At 35.5% G+C, this 16,583-nt stretch overlaps 1 protein-coding gene across 2 annotated transcripts in view; it reads right to left on the bottom strand.

Moving 5' to 3' along the window:
* The window catches only part of NUAK1 (NUAK family kinase 1), a 56,795-nt gene that overhangs the window by 20,078 nt on the left and 20,134 nt on the right, over nucleotides 1-16,583 (bottom strand). For both annotated transcript variants that reach the window (XM_007430381.4, XM_088141095.1), the window contains exon 2: nucleotides 12,757-12,877. In XM_007430381.4, coding sequence (XP_007430443.2) covers nucleotides 12,757-12,877 — 121 coding nt within the window. The remainder of the gene's footprint in view (nucleotides 1-12,756; nucleotides 12,878-16,583) is intronic.

Raw genomic sequence — 16,583 nt, 5'->3', positions numbered from 1 at the left:
TGTGTGCAGAACTGTCCTGTACTTATTAAGACAACATTCAAATTCTGTCAATCTTGACTGACAACAGCTTTCCAAGATTTCTGGTAGATCCTTTTCCAGGTCTTGGTACAATAAAATTATCAAATGGTAATTGTTCATAAGTGAACCTGGAGAAACTCTCTAGATAGGTCCACACAAGTCTTTTAGAGAAACACTTCCATCATGTAAACATTGATACCATTACATTTCTGAGATATTAAGTTGTAGTGATCTTCTTGTAACATCATATTTTATAACACTGCTAAATACAAACTTATTTAGCTGTAATATTATTTATTACAAATAAAAATTAAGTAAATATATATTCTTCCCTATTAAAACCTAAACTTTAAGCTTCATATAGTGTTAGTTATACTATAACCAAATTTGGTATAACTATTTGGAATGTTTGGCTCTGTTTTGTTTTGTTTTTCCCTGCATTTGATTTATAATATATCATCATAATGCAGATTATTCTAAATCTGGGACAGCTTCTATATAAATTCTGTGCTGTTGCTACCACCACTTAGTTCATAGAGACAAATTTAATGAGGAATGTCTGCTTGCAGATAGATAGAGAGATATAGATAGATATAGATAGGTATAGATATGAATCAGTGACTATGATGCATAGCAGATTATTCAAAATAGATGTTAGGAATCTCCTCACCAGAAGGGATTCATTTATCCCTTTTTTATAGGATTTTGTAAGGTCAAACAAAAATCTCCTTTATAGGATTATTTTCCTGATATAAGAAAGAATACATAAGCAACAGAGTTTGAATAGGAAGGTATATAATATAATAAGAATGGCCAACCAAGAATCTCCATTTACTATGGCTACATTTCAGTTCTGTCTACAGCTGCCTTTGTAGCAAGCCACCAGAACCTCACCCTAGGCACTGAAGTATTCTCAGCCCCTAAACTGGTCCTATCCACCTAAGATTTCTACAGGGCCCCTAGCCTGGAAAGCCTATAAGGGGGATCCTATTTGGGATGGGATTCTGTTTGAGAAACAATGGATTTCCTGATTATGTGGTATTCTTTGATTCCTGGTTATTCTCTAACAGCTGCCTACATCTCAGCCTTGACAAATCCTGACCATGTTAATCATCTTGTTTCTATGCTCAAATTGTTTTCTATCTTCACCTGCCCCCTTCCACCCAAATCCTTTCCAAAAAGAATGTTCTTTAAATAAGAATCTTGTCATGTAAGTAAATATTTTACTCTAAAATAGAACTTGGCTTTTCTTGATGCAGCACTGGAAGAATGTACAGGCCGAATAAATATTGCCTGTAAATATTTATTTACATGTTCAGATATTATTTAACTGCTATTTTTGCAGCAAACTAAATTTCATTTCATTGCTACAGAAGTCATGTGGGGGGAAATACTGCAGGTAAAGCTCAACGCGTGATATAATACTTTAATAGGATGTGTATGTATGCTTTTTCCAGTTCTGTAAACCGTTCTGAAAGGTCTTTATGCAGTTAGTATAAAGTGTTTATGTTCAAATATTGAATATATTTACTTCCATCCTTAGACTCTAAGAAGGAATTTGTTTATTCTGGTCTCTGTGTCTCTGTGTTATTTTTTAATTCCTTGTTCCTGAACAGCTAATTGAAAACGCATATTTTGACTTTGGATTTTACTAAAACATAAGGAATGTAAAACTGGGAAAGAATTTAATTCTCATTACCAAAAATATGTCTGAGTTGAAGTACATTTTGTAACCCAGTGTTTCTCAGCCCATTATTCTACTATTCATAATAACTCCTGAATGTAATCTGTCTAACTATATTTAGAAAATCTGAAATGATGAGCTCAGCTTCTATTTAGAGCTCTAAACTTTGCAGAAAACCTTGTTAGCACAAAGACTTCCCTCTACATCTGCCTATTCAGAGTTTTGGAATTCTTTGCATCCAGTGAGGCATCATATTCCTCCTTAAAACATACTTGGTCATTAAAAAGAAAACTGAGACTTCATTATTAAGCCAACTTCTTTTTAAAGTGAAAATGGTATATTGGTATATGCACAGTGACGTACCCTAACAAAACTGCATTTGAACAGCTATGGACCACTTTGCTTAATACTTACATGCTTGTTAGATCTTTTATAACTGTTACTTTATAACTAAGATGGGATTTTATTTCTATATTTTGGGATCCTAAAGTTTGACTGAAAACTGCAGATGCTTAATTTTTTTAAAACAGACATCTACCTTGAGAGTTGATTGCTTTTTGTTTACATGTAACCTCAGGATAAGAATTTTAGTTTGTTATTTTAAGAGAGGCAGTCAATCGCCTCACACTGGAACATCTGAATTCTCCTCATGCCTTTGCTCTGTATCAGAACAATCTCCTAAATTAGTTCCAGTGTGTTGACATTCCTTCCATCTGGTGTCTTTCCATAAAGGGGTGTTTTTATTACCCCCTTATAGCAATAGTCAGAAGTACCTTTGCAATGATACAAAGTGCTCCTATATTAAAAGGTCAGTCAACTCAGAACTGCAAGTAAACTTAATTTCAGAGATATATGCCGGTATAACATTTTCACTGACCAAAAACTAAAAATCAGTCAAGTAAAAAAAGTATTTTTTTTCTAACATACATTTAAATAATTGGAAAAATATTATCTAAAATCTTTTACAATTTATCTGTTCAGTCCAATATGGTTAACACTGCTAAAATATTACTTTACCAATGCTCTAGAACACTGCTTTAAATTATTAAATTTAAATTTAATTATTAAATTATTATTACATAAATATTTTAAATTTTATCAAACTAGGCTTTACACAATTTAATAGGTACAAATGTGTGTCCCCCAAATCTCCATTTAGTTACATACCATCCAACTCATCATCATCATCGTCATCATCATCATCATCATCTAATGTTAAGCATAATATTATAAAGCATTTATCAGTAGGGCTACTTATTAAGCCGAAATCGTTATTTTTTTGCACCAGTATCTTCTGTCAGTTTACTGGAAGCTTTTAAAACTGTTGTGTGTGAAGATTTAATTCTATTCTATTGAATTTGGGGATATTTGAGCAGCAGTGTTGTTATTCTAGGGTTCACTTGTGACCAGAGTTTTCCATTGTTTCTTTGTGAGATCAGGAATTGACTTGACTTGACACAGAATACTGAGTATAACAACAATAACCCCCTCCAAAAAAAATTAACACTTGGAAATATTTTGTTGATTAGTTTTGTTCATGGCCAAAGTCCTAAAAAAAATAGTAAGGCTTAGATTCCTATCAATTCCAAACCTGTACAAAGGCATATTCCTGTATCTTTTAAAGAAGTTAAACGTTTCACAAGTGTACTTTTTCCATAATCAAGGTCCCATAGTTAACAACTATAATTATATTTAACAATTAAACATTTATGAGCCTTTTTTCTGAATATAACAATCAGATGTTTCATCGAATCATGACTGATATAATTTTTACTTCTTTCTTGAGGCCCTTATGCTACTTTTGATAAGATCTCATAATAGTGCAATATATATTAAGAAAGATGAGAATCAAATGGGGGAAGATCAGCTAGTTTGTTATTCATGGGCATACCACAGTGGGTTAGCTCTTTCAGCAAAAGATAGTCACTCTTACAGCATGACTTCTAAAAAAAATGCTTGCCTACTCTTCTACAACAGTGTTTCTCAAAACAAATTATTGTAATATTTATTATTTATTCCCTAGCTTTATATGCAGCTTTTCCTCCAGGAGCTCAAGGGCAATATACACAGTATTTCTTTTCCCAATGTACGATAACAAGTTTTCAGATTTTCAGGCAAATTATTTTGCCATCATGACAAACTTCCATAAAATATATCTGGACATTAGACAAGATGCTTTTTCTACCTACCAGAAGGTTACGAAAATTCCTAAGGTTAGGGAAATGAACAAATGTGTGAATGGGGCCCAGCTTTGAGAAACTCAGCACTGGACCCCTCTGGCTCACAGTGTATAATATAAATTATGCTATCTTTAGAAGACATGGCAAATTGCCAATTTTGTATAACCTTGATAGCCTGGATTTCTTTGAATAAGCAGCTTTAGGTGTTAAATTATACTGATTGCAAGGATGTCAAGTACTGTGGAGTGTGTGATTTTGGAGATTAGATTAATTCATTCTCAATCACTGGTTTTTAATATATATATATATTATAATCTTGGGTGTTACTATGTATAAACAATGGAAACAGGAGTGTCAAAAGTTGAACTGAATTAGTTAATTGTTAGATACTATTGTTTAAGTAACTAAACTAAATGGCTGACATTCCACATTCACAGAGTTCACAGAGGTCAGTCTCACCCCATTTCTAGGATTTTTCCTGTTTTATTTAATGAAGATATAATTTTATTAAGAATATCAACAAACAGACACTGAAATCATTTAAGAAGCAAGCCTTCAGGAGGAAACTGAGTGTTCTATTTTTTTTAAATCCAGAATGAAGTACTGGGAATAAAATTCTACATATATTCTCGAATAAATTAACATGCACAGTATTTTATGTGTGGATGTAATCTATACACTCTGTTCACAAAGCAACTTTTTTAACAGTTAAATTATTTATATCTCATGGGAAACATGTCCCATGGATTTCATGCATTCAATTAATTTATTTTTCATCATTTTCCATCGCAAATTTGAACAGCATCTATCAGAGACCTGAGCGCTTAGAAATTATTTAGAAGTAGTGCTTTGGACTTCTTGTTAGCTCAGCACCTCTTTGCTATTCATTAAAGCAGTCTGCTGGGTTTCCTCAGGGAACCTAATAAAAGGGTGCAGCTGCTTTAAGATTCACATTAAAGAATGACTCCTTAAAGCCAAAGTTTTCTCAAAATTTCTGCAATTATGGCCACTAAATAAATATTCAGAAAATGTGGAAAATTAAACTCTCTTAAATACTCTCTTCCTTGCATTTTCTGTTAAGGACATGGGAGTTTTTTGGTGAACAAGCTAGCACTTATGGTTGAATTGGTATATGCTTTCCCATCCACTCCATTTTAAAGGCTTTTAAACTAACCCCCCAATCCAAAATCATATATTTGTCACCTGATTTATTTTATGTACCTTATTCCAAAATAACAGCTCAAAAATTTGATGATCAATAATGTTTTTCAATAGAAACCTCTGAGTAGTAAGGGGTTGAGGTAAAAGCATCACCAGCACAATTAAATCCCATTTTTAAATATATAGCATCCTATCTCCTACATTTCTGAGAGGGAGGTTAGCATGTTTGAGATCACAGTTCTATTTAGCATAGAACATACAGACTCACCATTGGTAACTGCACTCAAAACTATTCACTATTGTCAGTTTTCTGAATATTGATGCTCACAATATTACTTGAATGATCACTTTTATGCTTCAACAAACTAGTTTTCAACCACTAACCCATTTTCATGAACCAGTTGTCAGAGTATGCAGAGAGGCAGGGCTAAGGTGGCAAGTGAGCTCTCACTGGCTAACAGGCAACTTATGTAGGCAGGCACCACTAAGGCAGTAAACTGGGCTTTAACCAGCTGATTGTAAATGCTTTTAATATAGTTCCACTGAGGCAGTTAGTAGGGTCTCACACATGAACATGCAGAATCTGCAATGGACTACCTGGTTGACCTGCACAGACCATCCTTCAGCAAAACTGACTTGAAGAACTGGCATATTTTTTGATACTCATGTGAAAAATGAAAAGCAGAGAGATGCTTAACTGATGTAAGAGCCAATGCACCTCTTCCCAATCATTTTTGAAGCATATGTAGCCCTAAAATATAAAGGGACCTTAGGCAATATCCCACTGTAGCCACTGGGAGTCCCTGTTGATTAAAGAAATAAATGGTTATCCCTAGACCTTCTTAACTTCAGTAAGGATTCTGCACTAAGTGTCTTCAAACCACATTTTAGGAAGTATGCTTGCTATATAATTCAGCACATACTATTTTTCTAAAGGGCTTTTTCCTTTTTCATATAAATTTAAGATTCATATATTAGAAACAGTTTTTATTAAAGTTATTATCTTCATACTGCATTTCATAAATACTGTTCTTCCTTGTTTGATTATGAGATCCTTGCAGATCCCATTCCTCAATGATGAGACCCTTAATGAGTCTTCTCTCCTAGTTCTAATAGGATGGGCAGACTCAGCCAGGAGCAGATGGTCATGAAGGCATCCAGCTCCCATAGCAGGGGTCTCCCATGGACAAATTTAAGGATACCATACCTATACCATACCATACCATGGGCCACTGCATGCTCCACCAGCTGAAATTTTGGTCTTCAAGGACAGACATATAGAGAGCAAACTTCAATAGTTTAGTTACAAAGTAACAAGGGCATGAGTGACTATGCATCATGCCTCTTAATCCAGGAAGTGCCATAATTGGCACAACAGATGTGCAAAAAGCCTCTTGGCCACAGCTTCCACCTGCTGCTCAACCAGGAGGACTCCCAAATTTCAATCTCTGTCCAGGAGAGCACAACACTCTCCAGAGCTAAGGACGGATTGTTCTCAAATTCAACTGATCTTTGAGTCCACAATCTCACTATGGTTCAGTCTGAGCTTGTTATTCCCCCCCCGACCCTAACAGCCTCCAGATACTGCATTTCTTATCCAACCAGATGTAGATATGTATAACTGGGGTATCATCTGTATATTAAGAATACGTTATCCCATGCCAATGGAAATATTATGTACTTTAGACATTATCATTTTCCATTTGTAATCTTTCTACATTGTCTTCCATCTTTTCTTCTTGTCATAGAGAACATTTTAAGGAGGGCAAGATTAAGATGTTGGACTAGAAGCAGGGAGACCCGTATACTAGGTCACTCTCAGCCACAGAAGTGCACTCACTTTGTGCCAGCCACTCTCGTGGCCCAACCCAACTTGGTGAGTTACTATTATGGGAAAAAAGAAGAGGGTGCACTATATATACCACTTTGAGATTCCCAACAAAAGGTGGGCTATGAATCTATTGAATGAATGAATGAATGAATGAATGAATGATAAATAAATAAATAAATGAATAAATAAATAACTTTGTTTTTGAAACCATCCATCTAGTAGCACCTTAGATAATATCACTTTTGTGCTCTAAATGATTAAGGAACTACATATTATATTTTCTTCAAATTCTAAAAGTATATAAAATATTGCCAGATGGGTTATTTTTCTACTTTTTTATGTCTATAGCATGATGTTTCTGTTCATCTAGTTATTAAATACAGGACTCAGGGGAGGGAGGGGAAAGTTAAAAGAAAAGTAAGGGCTTTTCTTTTTAAGTTAAAATTTATGCCCTGAAAATCAAAACACTTATAGAGAAGCCAGCTTAATCCACCCAATCCTTAAAAATTACTTGAAAGTACTTTCTTTCCAGCTGCAGTCAAAAGGCTGCCAATTACAATCCTGCGGAGAAGATGGAATTTCTTCTGATTATGAATGGTGAGTCTGCTTCTTACAGGTAATACAAGATACACATTCGTTTTAATCAAGTTCCAAAAAGAATTCTGAAACAAGAAATCCTTTTTACATATAGAAGGGGTAGAAATGGAAGCAGTAACAGACTTCATTTATTTGGGCTCCAAGATCACCGCAGACGGAGACTGCAGCCATGAAATTAAAAGACGCTTGCTCCTTGGGAGGAAAGCTATGGCAAGCCTAGATAGCATATTAAAAAGCAGAGACGTCACCTTGCCGACAAAGATCCGCATAGTCAAAGCTATGGTTTTTCCAGTAGTAATGTATGGCTGTGAGAGCTGGACCATAAAAAAGGCCGAGCGCCGAAGAATTGATGCCTTTGAACTGTGGTGCTGGAGAAGACTCTTAAGAGTTCCCTGGACTGCTAGGAGGTCAAACCAGTCAATCTTAAAGGAAATCAACCCTGATTGCTCATTGGAAGGATCGATAATGAAGCTCAAGCTCAGATATTTTGGCCACCTAATGCGAAGAGAGATCTCTTTGGAGAAGACCCTGATGCTGGGAAAGATTGAAGGCAAAAGGAGAAGAGGACGGCAGAGGATGAGATGGTTAGATAGCATCACTGAAGCAATGAGCATGAAACTGACCAAACTCAGGGAGGCAGTGAAGGACAGGAAGGCCTGGCGCAATATGGTTCATGGGGTCACGAAGAGTCAGACACGACTTAACGACTAAACAACAACGGATTTGGCTACAAGTGAAAATGGCTAGTTTGTCTTGATGCTGAGTTGATAAATGCAGAAATGAATCACCTTTAACCAACCAAGGTTAAAAGATGCAAAAACATGGATTCTGTTTAAAGGAAGCACATGTTTGGAATCCTGATATTATAAAAGACCTTCCAGCTCATACTAAAAAGACTCAATGCATCCATTAACCAGTAGTCTTCAGTTTTTCCAGATTCAGAACCAACTTTCAACTCCAGTATAGATTTTATTATGGGGGGGGGGGGGTTATACCAGATGTTAGTTTTTCCTCTCCATCATTCTCCCTCACTTTTTCTACTTTCTTCCTCTCACCCATCTTTATTCATCATTGATATATTTAAAGAAAATAGTGCGTTACAGAAGAAGAAAAAGGGTAATGCGTTTAATTATTTATTATTTCATTCCATTCATTTTTATTTATTAAATTATTTCTATACCATCTCATTATCGAAAATATTGAAGCAGTTTACAATAACCATTCAATTATATACTGTATATGACAATATTTCCTCTTACAACTTTTGATTTTCTGAGTTTAATTTCTTGTTTAAAGAAGAGGACCCAAGATGAGAATTAAACATTAGAATTGATGAAGATTATTTTCAAAATGTAATGCTACTGTAAGACACATTCACTGTGTAAGCAGTATACTGCTACATTATACTGTAAATGTTATGGATGGACTTTTTTACAAATGTTTCTTTGTTTTCACTTATCTTTCAGTCTACAGACAGACTTTTGAAATATAGGTTCAGGTTTGCCTGATTCTGCCTTGGAAAGGGCCATTATGTAATGTAATTATTTTAATGAATAGCATTAAACAAGATACAGGTTTGCATTAAACAGAATTTTGGAAACCCTCCCTATATACAGAATATTTGCTCCATTTGTTATTGTTAGGCTGACACAGCAACCCTCCCTTTCTTTCTTTCCAGGGCCTGTTAAAGTTTTACTTAATAAAAAAAGCCAGATATTCATCTCTTCAAACAAACAAACAAAAATCCTTTTGAATACTTCAATATGTGATCCTGTAATATGACTCCAAGCAATTGGAATGGGGTTTCCATTAAGGCTATGAATTTTAACTGATTCAATTGATAGGTCAGCAACTAAAGCTCTAAAATATAATTCCTTCCCAAAATTTTCAATGGGGAAAAGACAAAAAGAAAACACTTCTATGGAGGCTCCAAAATATGCCAGCTTTCTCTTCCTAACGCCATATTGGATTAAGGAGAAATTCAAAAGAACTTTTTGGGGTTTTCTACACTGCTTGTCCCCTGTGTGTAAACTGGCTGCAAATGAAATTGGCTTAAGACAGACTTTTCTGGATTCAGCCCCTTCTTCCACTTCGGCTGTAGTGGTGGCCAGGCCTTCTTCCCAGACTATGGTTAACACAGCCCCCAAATGGTGGATTCCCCTGTTACTTCTCTCCTTCCACCCAGGAAAGCAAGTGCCAAATGCTTTCCCTTCTCTGGGTGTGTCTTCGTAGGACTGGTGTAAAAAACCCACCAAGTTTTACAGTTCTTCCTGTCACTTGGACCAGAAAGAGAAACTTGGCAGAACTCTTGCCAGTTTCACCCAGTTAAAACGACAACAAAGCAATGGTCAGCATTTCAACATTTCTCTGCTGAACCTGTTAAAAAATTATTTTTTGGTCATCCAGTAAAGGAAAGGAAGAGTGGTCCTCTGATGAACCTGTTTAAAAACAAATGACAAACAAAGAAAAAGAAAGAGTCGAGCCTTCCATGGCAGGCAGCTCAGCAACCCAGTGCCAAATGGCCATTGAAGGCAGAGAGCAGGGACTTGGGCACTGGGGGGCACCACTGCACACATCGGCCAATTGGAACAGAGGCATCTGCATAAGACAGAATGAAGCACAGCCAGTGGACCAGATTGCCCTACTTGTGCCAGCAGAGGAAGGAAAATGAACAAGAAAACTTCAGAGGAGGACAGAGGTGGCCTCGAAGAAAAAATCAACAACCATTACGTAAATATCAGCTTAGCCAAACAGAAAGGAAGGGTAAGGAAAAAAATCAAGATTGCCCTATCTTGATTCTCTTTAGTAAAGGAAGAGAGAGAGAATCCTTATCAGGCCTTCAAGATTTTGTATTATATCCTATAACAATAAAGTAGAGCTCCAATAGTTCATGTGATGTCTGTTTCCTGATCTGGTCTACCTTAAAAGGCTGACAAAAACTCAGGTGGAGGTTGCCTTCCTAAGGGCTAAGGGCAGTCTGAAGACAACATTATCTGTTCCTGCACACCTAAAATGAAAGATGATCTGTCCCGGTGCTGGGACAAGCAGTCCTAATTGCAAATTATAATATAATTCCTTCCCACAGTTTATCAATGAGAATGAGACAAAAAGAAGCACTTCCAAGACATGCTAATTTTCTCCTCCTTGTGCCACCCTGGATGAACGAGAAGGTTAAAAGATTTTCCCCAGTGTGGAACCAAGCTAAAAGATATGTCATATTTCTATTTTACATTCAAAGATGCCATTTTGTCTTTGCAATGAATCACAGCATTTGCTTATACTGACAAACTGAAATTAAGGTGCTGTACTGGAAGAGTAAGGCCATGAACCATGGTTTCCAACAACTTGTAACCAGTATGTGACCTCTTGTACTATTAATATTCTGGTTCTCTGGGAAGCCTGGCAGACTAAACTTTGAGCATCAAGCATGCTATTTTGGCTACAATACCCTCTAACCATCTTACTTCACAAATCAGTTTAAACATACCAGCTCAATATAAATCAAAAGCTCAAAACTACTCTTCAATCTAAGTGAGTCATGATCATGTCTCTATCCATAACTGCTTTAATGTCTGTGAATAAATGTGGGATACAAAGGTAGGATACATAATTACAATCAATATCTGCCTTTGCAGCTAAGGAATCAGATGAGCATTATAATTGGTGCCACCCAACTCCAAACAACTCTGGGTGGCTCATAATACACCAAACTCTATAATAAGAAACAACAAGCAACAAAACCCAAATTAGAACAGAAGAAAAAGAAAAAACAAGAAAATGGTGAACCTTACAGATACTCCAAAACATCACACTGACATCTAACATTCAGCAGAGGGGGCTCCAACCACCATAGCCCAAGGCCTGGGAGAACAGCTCTTTATGACTTTCCTTTATATGGACCACATCATCATCAAAGCTTTTAAGACCACTGAGTAAACCAAGTGTTGCCAATGTAGGCCTCATGGCGTATGTGGCTTGCTTAAATGACATCAGCAGATGTCAAAATTAAATAATAAAAAATATAAATAATTAAATGACTGAAATCTTGCAAGAGTGACAAAACTAATGAGAGTTTTGTATTCCCATGAGAGTTATCTAATCAGGAATGTGCTGGTTACAAATATACCACCTACAGTATCTTTGCCCAAGCCACAAGTTGGAACTACTGGATTAGATTAAATAAACTGGAAACAAATTAGGTGGGGTTGTCAAGGTTGGACTTGAAAAAATGTTTTATGTTTGTTTATAGTTCCTTATAAGAGCACAAGTGTGAATAACATAGACAGCAGCTTAGGAAAAAATTGCTTGCCAAAAGAACACATTTTAATAAGCTCTCTATCTGAAGTAATGGACAGTACTAGGGAGATCTGAAAACAAAATGACTTAGCAAAGCATCTGGAGAAAATTAATATATACTATTTTAAGAGACTACTTTCTAAATCTCATCTGCTAAATAGAAGCCTGCAGAACCAAGATCAATTTAAAAGGCCCATATGGGTTTGCTCCAACCAGCTACTCTGGATGATAATGTTTATACTATTGTCATAACAGCTGAAAGCTTGATCCAAATTGGACTCAGATTAAAAGAATTTTAAATAAAATCTTTCCTCATCTATGGCCTTCATTTATATTTCCTATGTCTGCAGAAATTCTCTACTTCACAGATTCTCAGTTCTGAGAACCATCCAAGTTCATTTGGCATGAAGCAAAGTCACAGTACTACTGATTTTCCTACACTTACGGAGAGTGTAGAAGTGATTATACACTTATCACTGAACTACCTGAGAAAAACAATGGATGGAAGATTGGATTCCATATGATTTCTATGGTGGTGACATGGCTGTTACATGGCTTTGATACACTGACTGAAATGGAGATGAATCCTTTCTCTTCAAGCTTGAATGTGGAGGAAACGGTCATATGCTATGCCTAGTTGAAAGTCAAAGCTCTAGGTACTAGAAAGGAGGACCAGGCTTACCTGCTTATATAATTGCTGTCACATGCTACTCTAACATAGCAGTACACAAGGTGATGTCTAGATTTGGTTGTAGTTTCTTAGCTGAGGCTCCTTGAAAAACTAGGCTCCAAAGGCAAGTACATTTTAATGAAGTGCCTCCGTGATAAATACCTTGACACTCCTTCCATGGACATGCTTTACCCATGTCATCCAAATAGATATATTGGAAAAATACTTACTGTAGAAAAATCTGCTGGTATTTAAACTGCTGTTAAAGGGAATGGGAAACTTAAATGGTATAAATGATGAAATAATACCAGTCACTAACCTTCATATATAGTGATGATATGAGGATGGCTGAGAGATGACATAATCTCAATCTCCCGTCTGATGTGAACCATATCTTGCTCATCCTTAATTTTGTCCTTACGGATGGATTTTATTGCAACCTATAAATTCAGGAAATTGATCATTACTCTTAGAACAAAGCACATAAAAGTAGTCTATAAGGAGAGTTCAGAAAATAAATACAGATGGTAGATGCTGGTAAAACATGGAATGAGCAAAATAAAATTTTAAAATATATACTGACATTTTTTTCACTATTGTATTATGCCAAATGCCATCCACATTGGAGAAGCTAGTAATACCGGATTTGAGATATTTGTTTGTTTGTTTGTTTGTTTATGGTTATGTGCCCAAACCAGCAAAACACATATTGCAATATTCTTGATTATTATACTGATACCATGGTTTTTTGTGTTTCTTCAAAGCATATATGCACATCAGTAACACAAGTGAAACATAATAAAAATGAAATTTAAGCTGAGTTAAATTGTGCAAATTTTAATTCTAAAATTAAATATTGGAAGTTTTGCAATATTTGGCCAGAATTCAGGAGAACCCAGATTTCATTTTTGTTACTGTCTAATTTCATACTGTATACTGTGCAGTATAACAAAATGCTTAAAAAAGCAAAGACATGATCTCATGTTCTATTTCCATCAGCTATGATTCCAGAAGAAACTGATAAACTCTTATTTGCCATATTGCTCTCTGAATCCTGAATTTCCATATACCCTGAAGCACTTGGTAATCACTCAGTAACCATACCCTTCCTGCATCCTTCCTTAATCATGTGTAGATAATTTTTTTAAAAAACCGTGGGAACAGAGAAAACAATAGCCAATCCTGTATCATAACTGGGCAGTCATGGAAGTATGTATAACATGTCAAAGGCAAGAATTTAAAAGGCCACCAAGATCAAATCGGGCAAGATATGGACATATAAGCCAACAATATACAGCAGTGTTCCTCAACCTTGGCAACTTTAAGACGGGTGGACTTCAACTTCCAGAATTCCCAAGCCAGCCAGCGGAATTCTGGGAGTTGAAGTCCACCCATCTTAAAGTTGCCAAGGTTGAGGAACCCTGATATACAGAATGAGTAAACTTCTACTCCCATATACATAGTGCGAATAATTTATTTTAAAATACAAGATGCAAGTTTTCAAAACACACATATGCAACAGTTGAAGCGTTTTAACGCTTGGTATTCAAACTTTTAAGATGTAATTATTACTTAATGCTTCCCTTTGCTTGAAAATCAAGATTATTTGGTGCAAAACATGTGACTTTTCATTCCACAATATTATTGGATAATAGTACTTTTTAACACTTATCATTAAGCCTTGTCATTAACTTAAAATGAACTAGGAAACGTTCTATTAATTGTATAATGTGATTTTATTGTTTTACTAACATCTTAGATACTGGAAGATAGAGGAAAATACATAAAATGCTATCCAACTTAATATAAATATAAATTACTTTTTTTAGGCTGATTCTGCATATTATTTCACAAACAATGCAAAATATTTTATGAATAACTATGGAGTTATTACTCACATGCTATGAAACATCAGCCTTCTTTAGGGTAATTTTGGTTTACTACATTACTCAGGAGTAGAACTGTATATTATTTTCAAAATAAGTAATTTATTTTATTTAGGATGGCAAATATGAAGAAAATATTTCTATCCTCTGGCTGCAGTGCCCAATTATTTTAGTTCCTGCCCTTGAACAGTAAAGTCCATCATCACATTTTTAAAAACAAGGTTGCAAAAATTAGTGATTTCCTGCATAAAACATCTATCCTTCTAGAAAAAAAAGTGTAATCTTTATGATCTGGGGAGGTCTAGAAGTTATGATATTTCTATATTCTTTTTACATCATGACTTTGGTTTGAGGGATCAGCTCAACAATCTTACTGTTAGTAAGGCTGGATGTAATTTTAAACATGTTTTTTTTAAAAAAAGAGAGGAACAAATGTTTGAGCAATTCCTGAGGGGCGGAAAGCAGCTTCAAGTATTCAGCAAGGCCTGGTTTTTCTTTTCCTTTCATTCTGTTCTGTGGGAGAGACTGTGAAAGTGCATATATGCTGAGCATGAAAAAAGCATGTGGGTGGCGTTTGGATCCACACATGCATTCCTAAGGAAAAAAATAAATATAGACATTGATTTAAAAATATGTATAGCATAAAACAGTTCTGTATTTGGTTCTCAGAAAGAATGTTAAAAGGATGTTATTGTCAAACATAGAAAAGAATAAATTCTTCACCATTTTGGGTCAGTGGGGCAATCATACCACACAGGGAAGGGAACATATTTGGGATCTCAGCCTACATGACAAATAGGAGATAACATAAACTGTATACTGTACAGAAATAGCCAAGCCTGAAAAACAGGAATTTAATTTTAGATTTGTATAAAACTTAATAAATGTTCCTTCCAATGTCTCTTTTAATTTAGCCATGATGACCATAGCTCTAAATCTCATGAAGAGTTGTTTTATACCTTTTCTTCAGAAGAACTGAAGAATACGTCAATATATTACAATGTTTAAGAGCTACCCTTCAATTAATAAAACATTAAAGTTTTATGAACTAATATCAAGCAAAATAAGCACAAATATGGGAACATAAAAAGCTACCATGTAAGAAGATGTGTCCTTCCTGGCCTCTATTGTTGGCATTGATTGGCAATTGCAATCCAGGCTATCAGGAGGAGGATGTTTCTAGCCTTCTTGGAGATGACAGGGATTCAAACTGGGACTTTCTACATACAAAGCTGGAATTCATCCAGTGCTGGATAATCTTAAGTACCATCTCTGCTCAGCAAGGGGGCACTTGGATTTTTCTTTTCCCCTTTAAATTATTAATCTAATGTTTGGATGGGCTCCTATGAAAGAAGACCATCCTTTGGATAGCTTGATATTAAGTCATTTAGATTTTTCAAACGTAAGCACTACCACTTTGAAATGGGTTCAGAAAAACAACCATATTGGCTACTGGTTTAAGAGTCAGTGAAATGTATCTCCTTCAAGCTAATGAAGTTTGAGAGAAATCTTCAAGAGCAGCATCATGTATAACACATGATCTGTACTCTAGTCTAAAGTTTATAAGAGGATGGGGCAAATCCAAATGATGCTATGTTCCATGACTCAATGAGGGTCAAATGATATCTCAGAAATATTCTATATTTTGAGCATAAAGTGGGGTCTAGTAAAGCTATCTTTTCAAACTTCCCTTTATCATCTGTCTCTGTCTCTCTCCCTCTGTGCAATTTCCCTAGAGTAGTTCTTCTATGTTACAAGCCCTCTGAGGGCTGCAAAATAGTTGCTAGACACTCACAAGTGTGCATTGACAAGACAGAAAAACGTATCAAAAGAGCTGATTTCTAATGATGCTATCCAAGGAAATTTTTAACAAGTCTGCAATGTTTAAAAAATGTCATTATAGTCTGAAGCCTTTTATCTAGCCAAATGGCCATGGAATCTGACAACTGTATATACTCACGGATAAGATGAGAATTTTAAGTGCCAAAGTACATACAAACAATTGGGTTTGGTTTATCCGTGGATGGACTTATCTGCAAGTAAGCAGACCCTTGAATTTTTAACCAAAATAACATGAAAAATACATCACCCACAGATAAGCCAATTTTGAAAATTAAAACATACAAAAATTTCAAGGATTTACTTACTCGCGGATGGCTCATTTTTCATGGTATTTTGGTTAAAAATTCAAGGGTTGGCTTATCCACAGATGGGCTCGTAAGTGAGTATATACGGTATTATTGCTATTTCCTTAAGGAAA

The sequence above is a fragment of the Python bivittatus genome, unplaced genomic scaffold (genome assembly GCF_059951505.1).
Source record: "Python bivittatus isolate LINGU-HERP-01145 unplaced genomic scaffold, Pbiv_v1 ctg000330_np1212, whole genome shotgun sequence".
Classification (NCBI taxonomy): Eukaryota; Metazoa; Chordata; class Lepidosauria; order Squamata; family Pythonidae; genus Python; species Python bivittatus.
Note: the sequence above shows the minus strand (reverse complement) of the source record. Positions and strands in the feature narration are given on the sequence as shown.